At 51.1% G+C, this 17,280-nt stretch overlaps 1 protein-coding gene across 2 annotated transcripts in view; it reads left to right on the forward strand.

Moving 5' to 3' along the window:
* EP400 (E1A binding protein p400) overlaps positions 1–17,280 on the forward strand; it is a 135,045-nt gene that overhangs the window by 64,998 nt on the left and 52,767 nt on the right. For both annotated transcript variants that reach the window (XM_025401544.1, XM_025401545.1), the window contains 10 exons: positions 268–404; positions 2,087–2,256; positions 2,568–2,742; positions 2,854–2,990; positions 6,701–6,887; positions 8,121–8,287; positions 9,921–10,090; positions 10,954–11,196; positions 14,032–14,196; positions 15,795–15,953. In XM_025401544.1, the coding sequence (XP_025257329.1) occupies positions 268–404; positions 2,087–2,256; positions 2,568–2,742; positions 2,854–2,990; positions 6,701–6,887; positions 8,121–8,287; positions 9,921–10,090; positions 10,954–11,196; positions 14,032–14,196; positions 15,795–15,953 (1,710 nt within the window). The remainder of the gene's footprint in view (positions 1–267; positions 405–2,086; positions 2,257–2,567; positions 2,743–2,853; positions 2,991–6,700; positions 6,888–8,120; positions 8,288–9,920; positions 10,091–10,953; positions 11,197–14,031; positions 14,197–15,794; positions 15,954–17,280) is intronic.

Genomic DNA, 17,280 nt, shown 5'->3' on the forward strand with positions numbered 1-17,280 from the left:
CATTCAGTGTGTGTCTACCGAGGTCTCCTCTGAGCCAGGCTTGCTGCTTGTGCAGCAGCACCCTGGGGGCCAAGGAGCAGCTTCTGGGCGGTGTGCTGGCTCCAGACGAATGCACTTGTTCCCCCCAAGTCTGCCTCAGTCGTGTGGTGGTTCATGTCACACGTACTCATACTGCATACTGAGGAAGCGTCTCTGGTCAGACACAGTGCTAAGTGCCTGGACATGACAGATACTTTGACGTGGAAAATTCTGTTTTTTCCTTTGTAGGTAATTGGGGCCCCCATCTTGTTGTTGTGAGAAGTTGTAATATACTCAAGTGGGAGCTTGAATTGAAACGTTGGTGTCCCGGGCTCAAAATCCTCTCATATATTGGCAGTCACAGAGAACTCAAAGCAAAGAGACAGGTATTTTTTTTTAAACATAAAATAAAGCTAAACAGAAAGCCATCTTAATTTTTATAAAAGACACATTAAAAAATGTGAAGACATGCTTACTAATGTAATTATTAAAAATCACTCATTCATGAGTTAACAAACCTTTATGTTGTTCCCCTCGAAAGCATAGACAGTACCGCCTCAGCCTGGCCGTTCCCTGCGAGAAGGGCCACACCCTCGCAGGCCCAGGTGTGCACAGAGCTCAGTGTCATTGCCCAGAAAGTGGGGCAGTTTCCTCCGGAAATGGTCTTCTCTGGGGCAGTGCGGCACTTTTCCCTGGAGGCCCTGCTGACTTCCACAGGCACAGAAGAGAAGCTGGGTGCCCCCAGATCTGAATTTAAAACCCATAGAAACATTTGCACAACGTGCCTAATAGATGACGTTTCTGGAACAAATTTTAACTTATTAAAAATTTTTGGCCAGGCGCGGTGGCTCAAGCCTGTAATCCCAGCACTTTGGGAGGCCAAGACGGGTGGATCACGAGGTCAAGAGATCGAGACCATTCTGGCTAACACAGTGAAACCCCGTCTCTACTAAAAATACAAAAACTTAGCCGGGCGAGGTGGCAGGCGCCTGTAGTCCCAGCTACTCGGGAGGCTGAGGCAGGAGAATGGCGTAAACCCGGGAGGCGGAGCTTGCAGTGAGCTGAGATCCGGCCACTGCACTCCAGCCCGGGCGACAGAGCGACACTCCGTCTCAAAAAAAAAAAAAAAAAAAAAAAAATTTTCTCTGCCCTATAGTTTCTAGTACTAGGTCACTAAAGGTAGATTCATCACAGCTTTCCATTGAGTAAAACGTTTTGGACCATTAGACGACATTGTGTTGAGTAGTGTTTACAGAAAAAGTGAGCTTTCAGTAGTATTTTCTTTTTTACTGTTTTAAGTCTGTTTTTGATGTTATTACAAAATATCACAGACTGGGTAATTTGTAAGTATAGACATTTATTTCTCACAGTTCTGGAGGCTGTGAAGTCCAAGATCCAGATGCCAGCAGATTTAGTGTCTGGTGAGGGCCAGGTTTCCGCCTCCCAGATAGGGCCTTGCTGCTGCATGTTTTGGAGGGTACCTGGCGGAAGGGATGGAAGGGCAAAAGGCTCCAGGCTGGTTCCCTCCAGCCCTTTCCTACTGCACAAGCTCATCCTTGAGAGCAGGGAAGTGTCCACTTCCAATACCACTACCATGGGCGTTAGGTTTCAGCATGAATTTTGGAGGGAACACATTCAAGCCATAGTTCTGTGTCTGGCTTTTAGTTTGTTTTTAGAAAGCGTATAATGCAGTCAGTTGCAATACAGATGTTGACATCTCTTATTTTTCTGAGCACACTTCCCCTTGTTTTGATTAGATACTAGAAGAGCTCGCCCTGCTTCAGGATCCTCTGCTATAATCTCAGTATTTTCCAAATGGTAATTGTCAGCGCCTGCAGAATAGCTTCTTAATTTGTCAACGAAACTGCTTTAGACCCCTAGAGGAAGAGATAAAAACATAAACGCAGCCATTTTCTGTGCGGTAATAGCAAGTTATTTAAAAAAGCGAATAGAATTATAGGTGGGAACGGAGTCACTGGGTGGAGAGCTTTGGGAAGCGTGTGTCCTCAAGGTGGTTTTGGAAGACAGTGGAGTGCGAAGGCACTGAGCTATCCTGTCTGTGCTGCAGGAGTGGGCCGAACCCAACAGCTTCCACGTCTGCATCACGTCCTACACACAGTTCTTCCGGGGCTTCACCGCCTTCACACGAGTGCGCTGGAAGTGTCTGGTCATTGATGAGATGCAGCGTGTGAAAGGCATGACTGAGAGGCACTGGGAAGCGGTTTTCACCCTGCAGAGGTCTGTGTGTTCCGTGCTTGTCATTGAGTGTTCTTTGCTGTTGATGTAAAAGGTTCTCTTGAAGAAATCTGCGTAATTGCAGACACAAAAAATGGCCTTTGAGCTAGAGAATTGCTTTTCATCTTCATCCCAGCACGTGGGCCAGAAAGCCCCAGAGCTGGGTCAGTGCAGCTCCCCTTTTCAGTCATGTGCACGTTGACATTCACAGTGTCAAATAACTGTCCCTTTTCTCACACATTGTCTGAGAAGACGCTGCTGCATCCAGCCCCGTGGCTGGAGAATTCCAGTGTTGTCTCTTGTCCTGTTTGCAGCCAACAACGCCTGCTTCTGATCGACTCGCCGCTGCACAACACCTTCCTGGAGCTCTGGACCATGGTGCACTTCCTGGTCCCAGGGATCTCCAGACCCTACCTGAGCTCCCCTCTGAGGGCCCCCAGTGAAGAGAGCCAGGATTACTACCATAAGGTGGTCATAAGGTTACACAGGGTAGGTTGGGCTCTGCCATTTCAGCTCAGTGATTAAACATGTATGCCTCATTGTAAACGTGTTACAGCAGCATTTTTGGAAACAAAACAGTAAACAGTTTTTTATTTTTAGGTGACACAGCCATTTATTTTGAGGAGAACTAAGAGAGATGTGGAAAAGCAACTGACAAAGAAATATGAGCATGTTTTGAAGTGTCGCCTTTCTAACCGACAAAAAGCCTTATACGAGGATGTTATCCTACAACCCGGGTGAGTGTGGACTCTGGGCATGTGCCCCCTTCGCTGTCCCTGCCTGTGAGGGACAGAGGCCCTTTCTGTGGCCTCAGCAGAAAGCTCCTTTCCGTAAGGATTGGGTGTCTGGAGCTGGAGGCCGAGGTGCCCTCTTGGGGGCAGCAGACTCTGCGGCCTCAGGTGTTTCCAGGCTCATGCTGGCCCTGCTGTACTTCCTGTCTCAGAAGCCCCACTCCTGTGTAGCTGCCCATGTGTAGGGTGGTGTCCTGGTGCTGCTCTCTGTGTTGCCCAGAGAATTCTGTGAATTTTAGTTACCATTCATCTGGGAGAGACAATGATTGAGCAGCTCGCCTTCCCACAGCCAGCCTGGAGGCCCCAGAACTTGGGTCGGCTGTGGCCCACAGGAGGTGGCACGCTGCTGTCTGCGGCGCAGTGAGCGGGGTGTTGCATGGGGTGGAATGTGCCATTCAGCGCACACCATGTGATGGCTGGCTGCTGTGCCTCTGCAGGGACGTGCTGGTGCCGGAAGCTGTGCCCCTGGAGTTGACACAGTGTGGGGCCCCCCTTTGATCCTCTGAGGTCGTCAGATGTGCATGGTTTTGGTCTGTCTGGCTTTCCAGTTTTCTGAGTTTAGATGAAAGAAACACAAAAAACCCTGGAAATCAAGTTTTGGAGGATTTGAAATTTATCTGTGCTTAGTCATCACAACTCAGTCTCTGCTGGGGGTGTGGCCATGAGGCAGTGCTGCAGGGTTACCCCCTACCCCATGCCACCTCAGTGTCCCTCACAGGCCACAGTCAGACACACCTGGATCAGCGACCCCACTCCTCCACCAGCCACGTGCTCATGTGCTCCCCTCCTTGTGGGGAGACGACATGGGGACCCTGGTGAGGTGCTGTGGCGGGAGCAGATGCCAGGCGATCGTGTGAGTGCACTCCATGGCCATGGGCACAGCAGACTGTGGTTTGCGGAGATTAGGGGTGAGCCCATGTTAGCCACACACGCACACCCCCCACCCCCCGTCCTGGGTCTCCCTCTCTGTGCCTCATCCTCTGCTCTGCAGCCGGAGGGCGTGCACTCAGGGGCTTGCCAGCATTCTGTGCATGTGCACGTGGCGCCTGGGCACCCTTGAGAGGAGGGTGACTATGAATGCAGCTTAAACCTGGTGAGTGAAGATTTCAGGAGGGAAGGTAAGTGTGCATGATGACTGTGGAATTTCTCAGTCCTTCACAAATGACACAGTACAACCGTCCTTTCTCCAAGAGGAAGGGCAGCGGAGCAGCACCTCACTCCACACTGTTAGTGGCGAGACTCTCCGGGCATTGTAGAAACTTTGTACGCGTGGACAGAAAACGCTTTGCCACGTTGCTGAAGCTCTGGTGTCAGATTTTTCAGTAGAATACTGAAATCAGCCTGTGCCAGCTTTGGTAACACACTAGTTGTCGTTTGAGTGGAGAGGACTCACAACGTATGCAGGGTTTGGGCGCCAGCGTGTCAGGGAGGTCACGTTGACCACGCCCTGCGTACAGGGACCGTCTCAGGGAGTCTGACCCGTTGCCCTTCTGGGGTTGTGCCCACGCAACAATTGACCACGCCCTGCGTACAGGGACCGCCTCAGGGAGTCTGACCCGTTGCCCTTCTGGGGTTGTGCCCACGCAGCATGGTTGTTTGCCGTCAGGGTTGCAGTGTCCTCTGAGGTGTGAGAGGCTGGCGGCCCTGGGACCTGTAGGGGGAAAGCATGTCTTCTTCTGCTGGGCTCAGGCTGGCTGTGTGGCATCTGCTCCCTGGGCGGAATGGCAGGAGGGCACTCGGACTTCTCATGCACGTTTTCCTCTTTCTTTCCGAGACTGTGAAATCAAGCTATAGTGCATTAGGTGTGCGCACGCCTTGCCCCCCTAGAGCACCTGGTAATCAAGTGTTTGGGGCGCTGTCTGGTGCTCGACAGGATCCTCGGGTGGTCCAGGAGCGTCCTGTCCTGGTCAGCTTCTCCCTCTTGCAGGGACCGTGCCACACCCGCTGCCGTGAGGGCAGCGCCCGTATTTCTGTACCGTGAGCTCCAGAGCTGCCAGACCAGACTCCCTACCTGCCCAGACCACCCTGCACTTGTGCTGGCCTCTCCTGGTTCCTGTTAGCCAGGGCGAGTTGCCTTTCTGTTATCAGCCCGTCCATGTGGGCTTTAAGTCCCATCCCTTCTCCGGAATCATCCATCTTCTCAGCCATTGTTTTTGAAGCACGTGCTGTGCCCCAGCCCTTGTGCATGTAAGTCCTTCCCTGGCCTCTTTTCCTTCCCACCGCTGCTCTCCAGAGCCAGGCTCGCAGGAGCTCTCCTGATGCTTGTCTCCATTTTTCGGTCTCCACTCATTTCTCAGCCCCTATGCAATGTGCTTCTCATGTGCCAACGCCTAGCTGTGTGGGGACTCAGGACTCCAGGCATCGGCTCCCCTGTGGAGCCCTTCTGCTTGGGTTTTTGTTTTCGTTTTTTTGTTTTGTTTTGTTTTTTTAAAAATTTTTCTTGAGATAGCGTCTCACTCTTGTCACCTAGGCTGAAGTTCAGTGGCACGATCTGAGCTCACTGCAACCTCTGCCTCCCAGGTTCAAGTGATTCTCCTGCCTCAGCCTCTCGAGTTGCTGGGATTACAGGCATGCACCACCACACCTGGCTAATTTTTTTTTGCATTTTTAGTAGAGACGGGGTTTTACTATGTTGGCCATGCTGGTCTCGAACCCCTGACCTCTAGTGATCCGCCCACCTTGGCCTCCCAAAGTGCTGGGATTGCAGGCGAGCCACCACGCCGGCCCTAGTTGGGTTCTGTGGTGCGTGCTGCTGCCTTGGCCTCCCAAAATGCTGGGATTGCAGGCGTGAGCCTCCGTGCCGGCCCTGGTTGGGTTCTGTGCTGCTGTCATGGTGGTTTCTGTCACCTGCGCTTGAGCTGACCCTTGAGCTCCTCACATCCAGCATGGCAGAACTGAGTTCGTGTTTTCCCAAACCTGGCTCCCTCCCTGGTGTTCCCGTTTTAGGGTGTGCGTCACCATCAACCCAGTTGTTTGGGTTGGAAATTTGCCATTGCTCTCTCCTCCCTTCTATTCCCATGAGTCTGCCATCTCTCTCCAGACCAGTTACCTGTCGTCACTGTCACCCTGGTTTCCTCCCTCAGGCTGCCTGGTGCTTTGTGCTCACGCCAGAGGGCTACTCCCTACCACGGTCCCATTTCCTGCCCAGCCCTGGTCCCAGTGTGCGTTGTAGGTCCTTCTGTTTGCCCCCTTCACTGGGTGGTAAGACGCACAGGGCATGGACCTGGGCCCTTGTCTGTCCCCGCGCACCGCCTGCAGGGCCAGTGCAGGACCAGGCGTCAGAGCTGCCAAGCGGGTGTGTGAGGGGCTTTGCTCTGCTGCGCTCACCCTGCCCCTCACTTTGCTTATCCCCCTCGGCTGCCCCCCACGTCTCTTTGAGAGCATTCGCTATGATTGTGAATGAAGAATGAACTGGAGTGGCTGTCTCTGGTCAGCTCTGGTGGGGCGGTGTCACTCTAAACGAGGATGGCGAGCAAGTGCAGAAGGCCCTGCCTGGGACGTGGACGTGAATGGCCACTCTGTCTAACTCAGTAAACGGACCGAGAAAAATCTGCTTCTGCCCACCTTTCTGGAGTTGAGACAGTTGATCGTGAGGGTGGGAATATGTCCATGTGCCATTTGGATTGAATGCTTCATGCTTCTTCCTCCACGGGCAGCACTCAGGAGGCCTTGAAGAGTGGACACTTTGTCAATGTCCTCAGCATCCTCGTGCGGCTGCAGCGCATCTGCAATCACCCTGGGCTCGTCGAGCCCCGGCACCCAGGCTCTTCCTATGTGGCGGGGCCCCTGGAATATCCGTCCGCATCTCTAATCCTGAAGGCACTGGAGAGAGATTTCTGGAGGGTAAGTGGAGGATCCAGAAAGCGGAATCACTGTTGGATGTCTTTTCCAGGCACATTATAGATAAAACCATTCTTGGAAATGGTTCTCAACCAGCTCTTCTTCTGCAGTTGCAATTGCAGCTCTGCGATACATGGCACTGTCTAGCGGCACTGATGGCTTGCCACCCCTTGCTGGAGTGTTCCACCTCCGGAAGTTTACCCGAGGGAGGCAGGCCCACAGAGTGCAGAAGTGCAGAGGGCAGAGATTCACAGAGTGCAAAGATCCACAGAGTGCAGAGGTGCAGAGGGCAGAGATTCACAGAGTGCAGAGGTGCAGAGGGCAGAGATTCACAGTGCAGAGGTGCAGAGGGCAGAGACTCACAGAGTGCAGAGGTGCAGAGGGCAGAGGTTCACAGAGGGCAGAGGTTCACAGAGGGCAGAGGTGCAGAGGGCAGAGGTTCACAGAGTGCAGAGGTGCAGAGCGCAGAGGTTCACAGAGTGCAGAGGTGCAGAGGGCAGAGGTTCACAGAGGGCAGAGGTGCAGAGGGCAGAGGTTCACAGAGTGCAGAGGTTCACAGAGTGCAGAGGTGCAGAGGGCAGAGATCCACAGAGTGCAGAGGTGCAGAGGGCAGAGGTTCACAGAGTGCAGAGGTGCAGAGCGCAGAGGTTCACAGAGGGCAGAGGTGCAGAGGGCAGAGGTTCACAGAGGGCAGAGGTTCACAGGGCAGAGGTGCAGAGCGCAGAGGTTCACAGAGGGCAGAGGTGCAGAGGGCAGAGGTTCACAGAGGGCAGAGGTTCACAGAGGGCAGAGGTGCGGAGGGCAGAGGTTCACAGAGGGCAGAGATGCACAGAGTGCAGAGATTCACAGAGTGCAGAGGTGCAGAGGGCAGAGGTTCACAGAGTGCAGAGATGCACAGAGTGCAGAGATTCACAGAGTGCAGAGGTGCAGAGGGCAGAGGTTCACAGAGTGCAGAGATGCACAGAGGGCAGAGGTGCGGAGGGCAGGCTTTCTTGGCGTTGTGTGGATTGTGGCCTGGGAGAAGTAGCTGAGCACGCACGGTGCATCTGCGGAACTTCACCAAGGGCATGACAGCACCTGTGTATTGGCGTGGAGGAGGGTCTGCTTGCCGAGTGGCCATTAGAGGGGGCGCATCTGGATGCCCACGTTAGGGCCCTGCCATAGAAATCAGTTTTGATTCTTAGGTGCTTTTTATGCCACTTCATGCAGCAAGACTTTTTTTCTTTTTTTTTCTAGGAAACAGATCTTTCTATGTTTGATCTCATCGGCTTAGAAAATAAAATCACTCGTCACGAGGCAGAATTGCTGTCTAAGAAGAAGATGCCACGGAAACTCATGGAGGAAATCTCCATTTCAGCAGCCCCAGCAGCCCGACCAGCAGCAGCAAAGCTGAAGGCCAGCAGGTGCGTGCGACCCAGAGGCAGCAGGGAGGGTCGGCTCCCAGGGTCCCCGCAGCTGACCCAGGTCCACGCGTGGTGAAAGAAAGGCTGCTAATGTACTTGGGTTATCTGCTGCTCTTGGGACCTTGCTGATGTCCTTGGCTGTGGTACGTGTGGCTGTGCAGATGCCTTTTAGGCTGTGTGGTGCAGTGCAACTACTTGTCTCCCTGAGCAGCAACCTCCTTGATCGTCTTCGTGGCAGTTTTAGGGTAGGGTGGGTGTCAGGGCTGCATTTAACCTGGTACCTCCTGTGGTAGAGGCTGGTGTGGCCGGACCACACGTGTCGTGAGTGTGGCAGGCAGAGGGCTCCACCCCCACCGTGATGTCATTGTCTTACAAGTGACATGTGAATGATTCTGAAGTGATGCTTTTGCCAGTGTCGTGAGGCTGGGAGGGACAGACACGTTAGATGATTAAAACAAGATATAAATGACTCGTAGTCTAAATCTAGCAATTGGAAGTATCCAAAATCCTATGCTTAGGTTAAAAAGGAAAGGAAAGGAGAGAGGCATTTGGAGATGAAGGGGCCGGTTCTGCAGACAGGTCTTTCTTGTTGGCACTTCTGTACTTGGCTTCACTGGGACTCTGAGTGGATCACCCTCCCCTCGTCAGTGCCAGAGGTTTCTGCTTAGCTTGAGGGGCCACGACCCAGCAGGCTGCTCCTCAGGGAGCCTGCAGCCCTCAGTTAAATGAACAGCACCCATTCTGGTGGGTGCTAGTCTGTATTTTTAAAATGGCTTTTTACAAAAACGTTTATAAAAGTTTTTAATAGAGACAGGGGTCTCACTCTGTTGCCGGTCTGGTCTTGAACTCTTGGGCTCAAGGAATCCTCCTGCCTCAGTCCCCCAAAGTGCTAGAATTACAGGTGTGAGACCACACGCCCGGCCTAAAAATGACTTTTGATGGCCATCTCTGCCTGTTACGTTGTATAGGGGTTTTGAAAATGGCCAGTATAGTTCCCAGCTTAAAGTGGGCACCGTGGCTCATGCCTGTAATCCCAATGCTTTGGGAAGCCAAGGTGGCAGGATCTCTTGAGCCTAGGAGTTGGAGACCAGCCTGGGCAACATAGTGAGACCCTATCTCTCCAAAAAAAAAATAGTACAATCCAGGCGTGGTGGTGCACACCCATATTCCTAGCTACTTAGAGACTGAGGCAAGAGGATTGCTTGAAGCCAGGAGTTTGAGGCAACAGTGAACCATCACTTGTACGGCCACTTGATCAGACTTTTGTCAAGTTGATGTTTCTCCTCACTCCCCTTAGCCCTTGTGCTATAATAGATGTGTTGTTTTCTAATCTACATTGATACGATTGTGAAAGTTAAAACAGCTTTCATCCTTATATTCCCAGGAATCTGGGCAGATGTAACATACCACTTTGGTGTACTTAAGTCTTGTTAGCCACTGCTACCGGGCTCGGGGGGAGCTTACCTAGGGCAGTACTTAGGCGTCTTTCCCTTCCCTCTGTAAACTGCACTCTGGGTGCTGGCCCCTAAGCTGGCTTCCTGTGGGCAGCGGTGAACCCCGGCTCCTTGAGGTGGCCTGCTCTCTCTGTGGTCTGATGCTCTGTGTCTTCTTGCCTGGACCAACGGGCATCTAGGTTGTTTCAGCCTGTGCAGTACGGCCAGAAGCCCGAGGGTCGCACCGTGGCTTTCCCCAGCACTCACCCGCCCCGGACGGCAGCCCCCACCACAGCCTCTGCTGCTCCACAGGGCCCGCTTCGAGGACGGCCGCCCATCGCCACATTCTCTGCCAATCCGGAGGCAAAAGGTAGACTTCACGTAGTTGTCTGCTCTCCGCCTTGTGGAGGTTTTTGTGGGACAAGTTCATGGCACTTTCTTCTTGCGCCTCTGGATGCGGTAATCGTCCCCAAGTGGGAATAGGCACCACCTGCTGGCTCTCTGAAGGTGCCTTGTTGAGTTCTTGATGAGTTTTAGACTTTTTGATGGCTGGTAATGGATGTTTTCCCTATTGAAGAAATTTCACTCCTAGGTTAATAAGTGTTGATCTGTTACTGACAGCCACTGGGCAGGCTGTTTCTGTTGACAAGAGGCGCATGCGTGCAGTCGTCTAGGAGACTCCTGAGAACGTCTGCTCATATTGTATTTTGTGCTGTCACTTGAACTTGATTATTCTTTTGAGGAAGGATAGAGTAGAAAAGGTCATCAAAATAGTTAAAAGTAGTATTTCACCACGTGGCCAAAGGGGCCCTCCACACCATGTCCATCGGGTTTTCTGAGCTAAAAATAAATGCGGAGACCTGCATTGTTGCCAGCGTTCTCTATAGAAATATGAGTGGAAGCTCTGTTGATGTTTTTTTGGTGTGTTTAGGAAATAGTTTCTAATTGATACTAATGTTTGGTTGGGCTGACTTCTAACAGTTTCTGTTTACTCTGAGAAATGTACCGCGTAGAGTACTGTAGCTCAAAGTGAAGATAATTAACAACATGTAAAATTACGTTTCTCTCACTCTGTAAACTATATGGCCCCTCCTTTTTTTTTTCCTTAAGAGGGGGCTTCTCATTTGAGAGACAGTGTGAAATGTTTATTTTATTTCTTTAAAATTCGGTTTAATAATGTATTTTATTAAGAACCTCTAACAGCTTTGCACAAACAAACCTTATCGATTGCAGCAGCAGCAGCCCCGTTTCAGACCTCTCAGGCTTCCGCCAGTGCTCCACGACACCAGCCCGCCTCGGCCTCCAGCACAGCCGCTAGCCCGGCCCATCCTGCGAAACTGCGGGCCCAGACCACAGCACAGGCCTCCACCCCAGGCCAGCCCCCGCCCCAGCCCCAGGCCCCCTCGCACGCGGCCGGGCAGAGCGCGCTGCCTCAGAGGCTGGTGCTCACCTCGCAGGCCCAGGCCCGCTTGCCTAGTAAGTGGCCTCACCTTTCCAGGTTTCTGCCATCTCTCTACCCCAGAGGAGTTGTGTTAAGAACACGGGGATGTAGGAGGAGCCTTGCTGTCTACTCCTGTGTCTTTCCCCAGCCCCATGCCCAGCGCTGCCTCTCACCAGTGCAGCCACCTCCGGCATGAGTCTAGCAGGGAGCGCCTCTGCGGAGGCCGCGTCCGGCCTTCTCCTGTCTGTGCTCTCTCTCCTGACCCCGCCATCCAGCTCTGCTTTCCTGCTGCGCTCACTCACTGCTTTGGTGCTGTTGTCGGCACTTCCCAGTGTTAGCCCCGGCCTTGTTCCACCAGCCACACAGGTGCACTCTGGGGGAGCAGATGCTCCTAGAGTGACAGCGACTGCTTTTGTTAAGGTCACTTCCTTGCCAGTCATGTGAACAAGCTTTAGGTTCCTAAAAAACATTAGCTCTTTTTAATCTCTCGCCTGTTACCAAACTTAAACTTGGGATGAATAATTGCTCAATCAAGATAACTTGTAACAATTTAATGACTTAAAAAACACAGTTATTAATTTTTTAAATACAGAACATTTTGCTGTGTCCAGTGGGATTAGAATGTTTTCAGACCTTACATGTACCCTATTCATTCTGTGGTGGAAATTATCCTGACTTAAAGTATTATATTGTTTCTCAAGTGCCACCTCAACTCCTTTTTTCGTTGGTACAGCCAAATTGCGTGGAGGCCTTTCTGGAAAGATGGAGATGGGAGAGGGAGTGATGCAGAGAGACACTGAGTTCATACTAATTGTCTTTCCTTACAAATCTCTCTCTCTCCCATTGCCCAAAAATAAAGAGTAATTGTCCTAGTTAATTGCCCTAAGGGAGAAAGCAGTTGCATATGTTACATCTTTATCAAACTAGACACTGTCTTGCGTGGGATGAAAGTCATGTTGGTGGTTGCCAGAGGAGCTGTTCTTTGGGAGATCTGTAAAGTGAGCAAAACTGCTTTTCCGGTGGGTCGGTTCTCACCTGTGTATGGAGCAAGGAGGATTGTTGGGAGATTGACACTTCTATGCACAAATCTCTGTCTTCTGTTTCCATTTTCCCCTCCTTGTTCACAGTTATTCTGTGGGCAAGATGCCTCTAGACATTTTTCTAGTCTCTTACTAACTGTTCTTTTTATCATATCACTAATAATTCTGGCATGGATTTTCTTGGGAAGAACATTTAGACTCAAGTATCAACCATTGGGAAATAAATCTTTAAACCTGTTGTTCAGTAGTAGCCGGAAGGTAATACCTTTTTGAGTTGGGGGCATATGACCACGTCTGAGTTATGTTTTTTCAAAAAAAGGGTTTTAAGCAACGCTAAGTTTTACTTTTTTTTTAAAACAGTAAATGTTATAGATTGACTTTTACCGTCTAATTCAAATTAGTATGAAGTTTTATATCTTCAGGATTTTTTTATGTATGTGATATATTTATGTATTTAGAGGCATTGCTAGATCTTGTAGGTGCTGTAGCTCACACCTGTAGTCCCAGCTACCTGGGAGGCTGAGGTGGGAAGATCACTTGAACCCAGGAGTTTGAGGCTGCAAACTCAAATTATATATTTGAGCTATAATCCTGCTACCACACTCCAGCTTGGTTCATAGCCAGACCCTGTCTCTCACAAAATAAATAAAAATACATTCCTAGATTTTGGAGAGTTATGGGTGTAACCGAAGCTAGTTATTTTTTTTTTATTTTTATTTTTTTTATTTTTTTTATTTTTTTTTTTTTTGAGACTGAGTCTGGCTCTGTCGCCCAGGCTGGAGTGCGGTGGCCGGATCTCAGCTCACTGCAAGCTCCGCCTCCCGGGTTCACGCCATTCTCCTGCCTCAGCCTCCCGAGTAGCTGGGACCACAGGCGCCCGCCACTTCGCCCGGCTAGTTTTTTGTATTTTTTAGTAGAGAGGGGGTTTCACCGTGTTAGCCAGGATGGTCTCGATCTCCTGACCTCGTGATCCGCCCGTCTCGGCCTCCCAAAGTGCTGGGATTACAGGCTTGAGCCACCGCGCCCGGCCTAGTTATTTTTTATATTTGTGAAGAGACAATCTCTCTTTGTGAGCTAAATTGGACAGGTACTTTCCACATTTATAAAGTTCTCTAAAGTTTAGGTTCATGTGTGAGATTCCAAGTGTATTACAAATAAATTTCTGCTTTTTTTTTTTTTTTTTGAGGTGGAGTTTCACTCTTGTTGCCCAGGCTGGAGTGCAATGGCCCAATCTCAGCTCACTGCAACCTCTGCCTCCCGGGTTCAAGCGATTCTTCTGCCTCAGCCTCCTGTGTAGCTCAGATTACAGGCGCCCGCCACCATGCCTCAGCTAAATTTTTTTTTTTTTTTTTTTTTTTTTGCATTTCTAGTAGAGATGGGTTTTCACCCTGTTTCCAGGCTGGTCTCGAACTCCTGCCCTCATGTGATCCACCCAACTCAGCCTCCCAAAGTGCTGGGATTACAGTCATGAGCCACTTCATGCAGCTGATTTCTGCTGTTTTTGATGTTTGCTGCTTTTTTATTGTTTGGGTAGAAAAGTAAAATATTCCTTAATAGCTTCCTTAATATTATCAATATCTGATATCTAAAATCCCTACCAATTATGGTTAAGTAAAGTTAACCATTAAAATCTGACATTTTGTTTTCTCTTTTTAATGAAAATAATTATTTTTAAAAAGTTGTAGAAAACACTACCTGATAAACATTTCAAAATGTGGTGCTTCAGTTTATGATAGATGGTCATTATATACAAGAAATGATTGTCAATATGACACACCCAAATTTTTTCCAAAATGATCTGAATTCACCTTTTCATCTCCGTTTCAACAGGTGGCGAGGTAGTGAAAATAGCTCAGCTGGCATCCATCGCAGGACCACAGAGCCGCGTGGCTCAGCCGGAGACGCCGGTGACACTGCAGTTCCAGGGCAGCAAGTTCACCCTGTCGCACAGCCAGCTCCGGCAGCTCACGGCGGGCCAGCCGCTGCAGCTGCAAGGTAAGGATAAGGAAGAGAGAGCACTTGACGCTGAAATTGACAAAAGCGCCTCACCGTGAGCCCTGCTGCCCGCAGGCCTGCTTCTTGCATGTACGCTTCAGGCTTTTCCCTGTGTCCAATGATGCGTCTCATGGTCCGCGGAGGACCGACCCAGCGAGACACCGTTCAGCAGCCACTGGGCTGCCTGCGCTTGACGCGTGTCAGACAAACAACAGGCACGTTCGTTCCCAGCATCTGCCCTTTGAAAGAGTTTCGTATTTTGTAGATCAAAGTAGAAATATTTGGCCAGGTGTGGTGGTGCTCTCCTGTGGTCCAAGCTACTCGGGAGGCTGAGGTGGGAAGATCACCTGAGCCCCAGAGGTTGAAACTGCAGTGAGCCAAGATCGTGCCACTGCACTCCAGCCTGATCACAGAGTGAGGCTCCCATCTCTAAATAATAGATAAGTAACAGAAATATTTGCTGCTTTCTAATATAGGTGTGAGACAAATTGTCCCCAAAACACCACAGGATTAGTAATTTTATGTATGAGAAATCATTTTCTTCTATCAACAGACTTAATTTTAACTCCCAGACCCAAAGCCCAGACCTTTGGTGAAGAGCAGTGTGTTTATATAGTAACTGCTCTTTAAAAAAAGTGAGGGAGAGGAATTGAGTGGTGCCTTGTCCTGAGGTGGGATCATTAGCTCACTCTGTTTTAGTTTAGGGTTCAGGGAGCACCCACAGCAGCCCCGGCAGCCGCCTTCCCCCTCCTTCCTCAACAGCAGCCTTAGGGGCTGCCTCCCTCCCACCCCCACACAGCAGCCCCGGTGGCACCTTCCCCCACCTTCCCTGACTGCAGCCTCAGCGACCGCCCTCCCCAGTGCTTTCCTCATGATCGCTGCCTGTGGTATTTGTCAGGGTGGAAGGTTTTGTCATTAGTGGGGTGAGCCCACTGACCTCCTTGGAGAGAGACACACATCTCAGCAGAACAAGGCCTGCCACAGAGAAACGATTCAGTTTGGTTTACTTCCTTTTTTTTTTTTTTTTAAACATTTTTTTGGCCCACAGAGGTGGGGCCAATTGGTAACATCTCTGATGGCGGCCAGTTTTCATAAAGTATGACATGGGAAACTATCTCCAGAGTAAAAGAAGTCAGAAAGATGCAGTCATACAAGATCCAAAGTGGCAGCCTCCTTAAAAAGCAGCAGAAAAGCCACAGGCATCTGGGCTAAAAACAGGGTTTTGTTCCATTTCTTCATTCTCCTTGACTGCTGTCAGGAGTGACCGCAGTGATCTGGGAGTGAGGATGTCCAGCTCAGTACCTCGAACAGCACAGCAGGTCCTCAGCAGCTGTGTATCACACACCTTCCGTAAGGGACAGAGGGTAGATGGCCTTTTCTTGACATTGAGCAAGAGACCTTGCCTCTTAGTGTGTCGTCATCCACTGTTGGTGATGGGTTGCCACTTTTCTCACGGTGACTGAACTTTGCATTGATTTGTTTGTTTAGATTTGATTTTCAGTTTGTCGACTTACTTTGTACTGTTTGGAAGTGCCTGGAGTGTGTGACTGTGATGTACACGTGCCTGTTATTGACACCTAGCGGACCTATGATTGCAGGCAGCGTCCTCCAGATCGTGTCCGCCCCCGGGCAACCCTACCTTCGAGCCCCTGGCCCCGTGGTGATGCAGACCGTGTCTCAGGCGGGCGCTGTGCACGGCGCCCTGGGAAGCAAGCCCCTGGCCGGCGGTCCCAGCCCTGCACCCTTGACCCCACAAGGTAGGGTGCTCTGAGCAGGAGGGAGACTTGGCTTGGAAGCTTCTTTCTCTTCCATCTAAGGCGAGTGGAAGGCATTCATGTGTCTTTGACTGTATCTCAGAACAGCACAGTCTAGTGTGTGGCCATCTCTGATTTCTATAGATGTGTCATTCAGCCTGATTTATTTTCTTTTTCTTGTGCTTTCAAAGGTATTGGTTGGATATAACCAGCCTCCACTGTCCTTAGGGTTTTGTTTTGTTTGTGTTCTCACAAGAAATTTGGAATCATGAGAAATCTTGCTTGTTATTCGCCATCACATTCAGTGTGCTCAGTCTCCCCTGGGAGCGGGACCGTGTGGCCGCCCACGCAGGGCCTGGTTCTTTGTCCGGCCCGAGCTGCCACTCCTCATCCTGTCTCGCCACCTGCTTCACCTCTGAGTCTTCACTCTGCCCCTGCCTTGGCTCTGGGTCTCCCTGGACATGCTCTGTCATGATGTGGTGTGTCCTCTGGAACCCAAAGACCCGTGGCGGCAGCTGGGAGCCTAGAGGGGTGAGGCTCTCTCCTTGGGATGGAGCCCTTGTCCTGGTGGGTGAGTGATGTTTGTTCAGTTCCAGCCCCACCTCTGCATAGTGGGCAGTGATGTTGGGTGGGCCACTGCCAACCTGTTAGGCTCTGTTAGGCATCAGAGGAGGCTGCGAGCCTGGAGTGGGGAGGGGCCATGGCTTGTTCTCCAGTCCTGTTAGCGTCACCCAGCAGCAGTCCTGCATGCCAGCGTGGTCAACAGTTCCACTCGCCAGGTTTTGCCCCTACCCCCAGAACCAGGCATCTTGGGGATTCCAGAACCAGCTGCTGCACCCTTCTTCGCGGGCTGATGAGTCACTGTCCTGTGGAAGCCCTCCTCAGCTTCAGAGACCCCAGTACCAACTGGAGTCCTGGACCCTGAGGGTCTGAGCCCAGACACCCCTACCCCCAAGTGCTGAGTTCTGACAACCTCAGCCTCTCTCCCCTTGTTTTCCCCTAGGGTGACTCTTAACCCCTGGGCCCCTTTTCAGCACTCAGACACCTCTTTGACCACATCTTTGTAGGAAAGTCTGCCACACTAAGTGGCATGGCTTCTGCCTTCCTCGTTGGCCCTGGCTGGTAGCTGGTGTCATGTCAGGAGCAACTCCGGGGAACGGATATGAAACGGGCACTGGCTTGCTCTGTTGCAGTCGTGAGGACTGGGTGGACGTCCTGCCAGGGCTGGGCTGCTCATGGCAGGCAGAGGCCTCACAGTTATCAGGCTGTCACCTGGGCTAGGAGGTGGCCACTTGCTGATGGCAGTGGGGCACCCAGGGCCTTGGAGGTA

The sequence above is a fragment of the Theropithecus gelada genome, chromosome 11, assembly GCF_003255815.1.
Source record: "Theropithecus gelada isolate Dixy chromosome 11, Tgel_1.0, whole genome shotgun sequence".
NCBI lineage: Eukaryota > Metazoa > Chordata > Mammalia > Primates > Cercopithecidae > Theropithecus > Theropithecus gelada.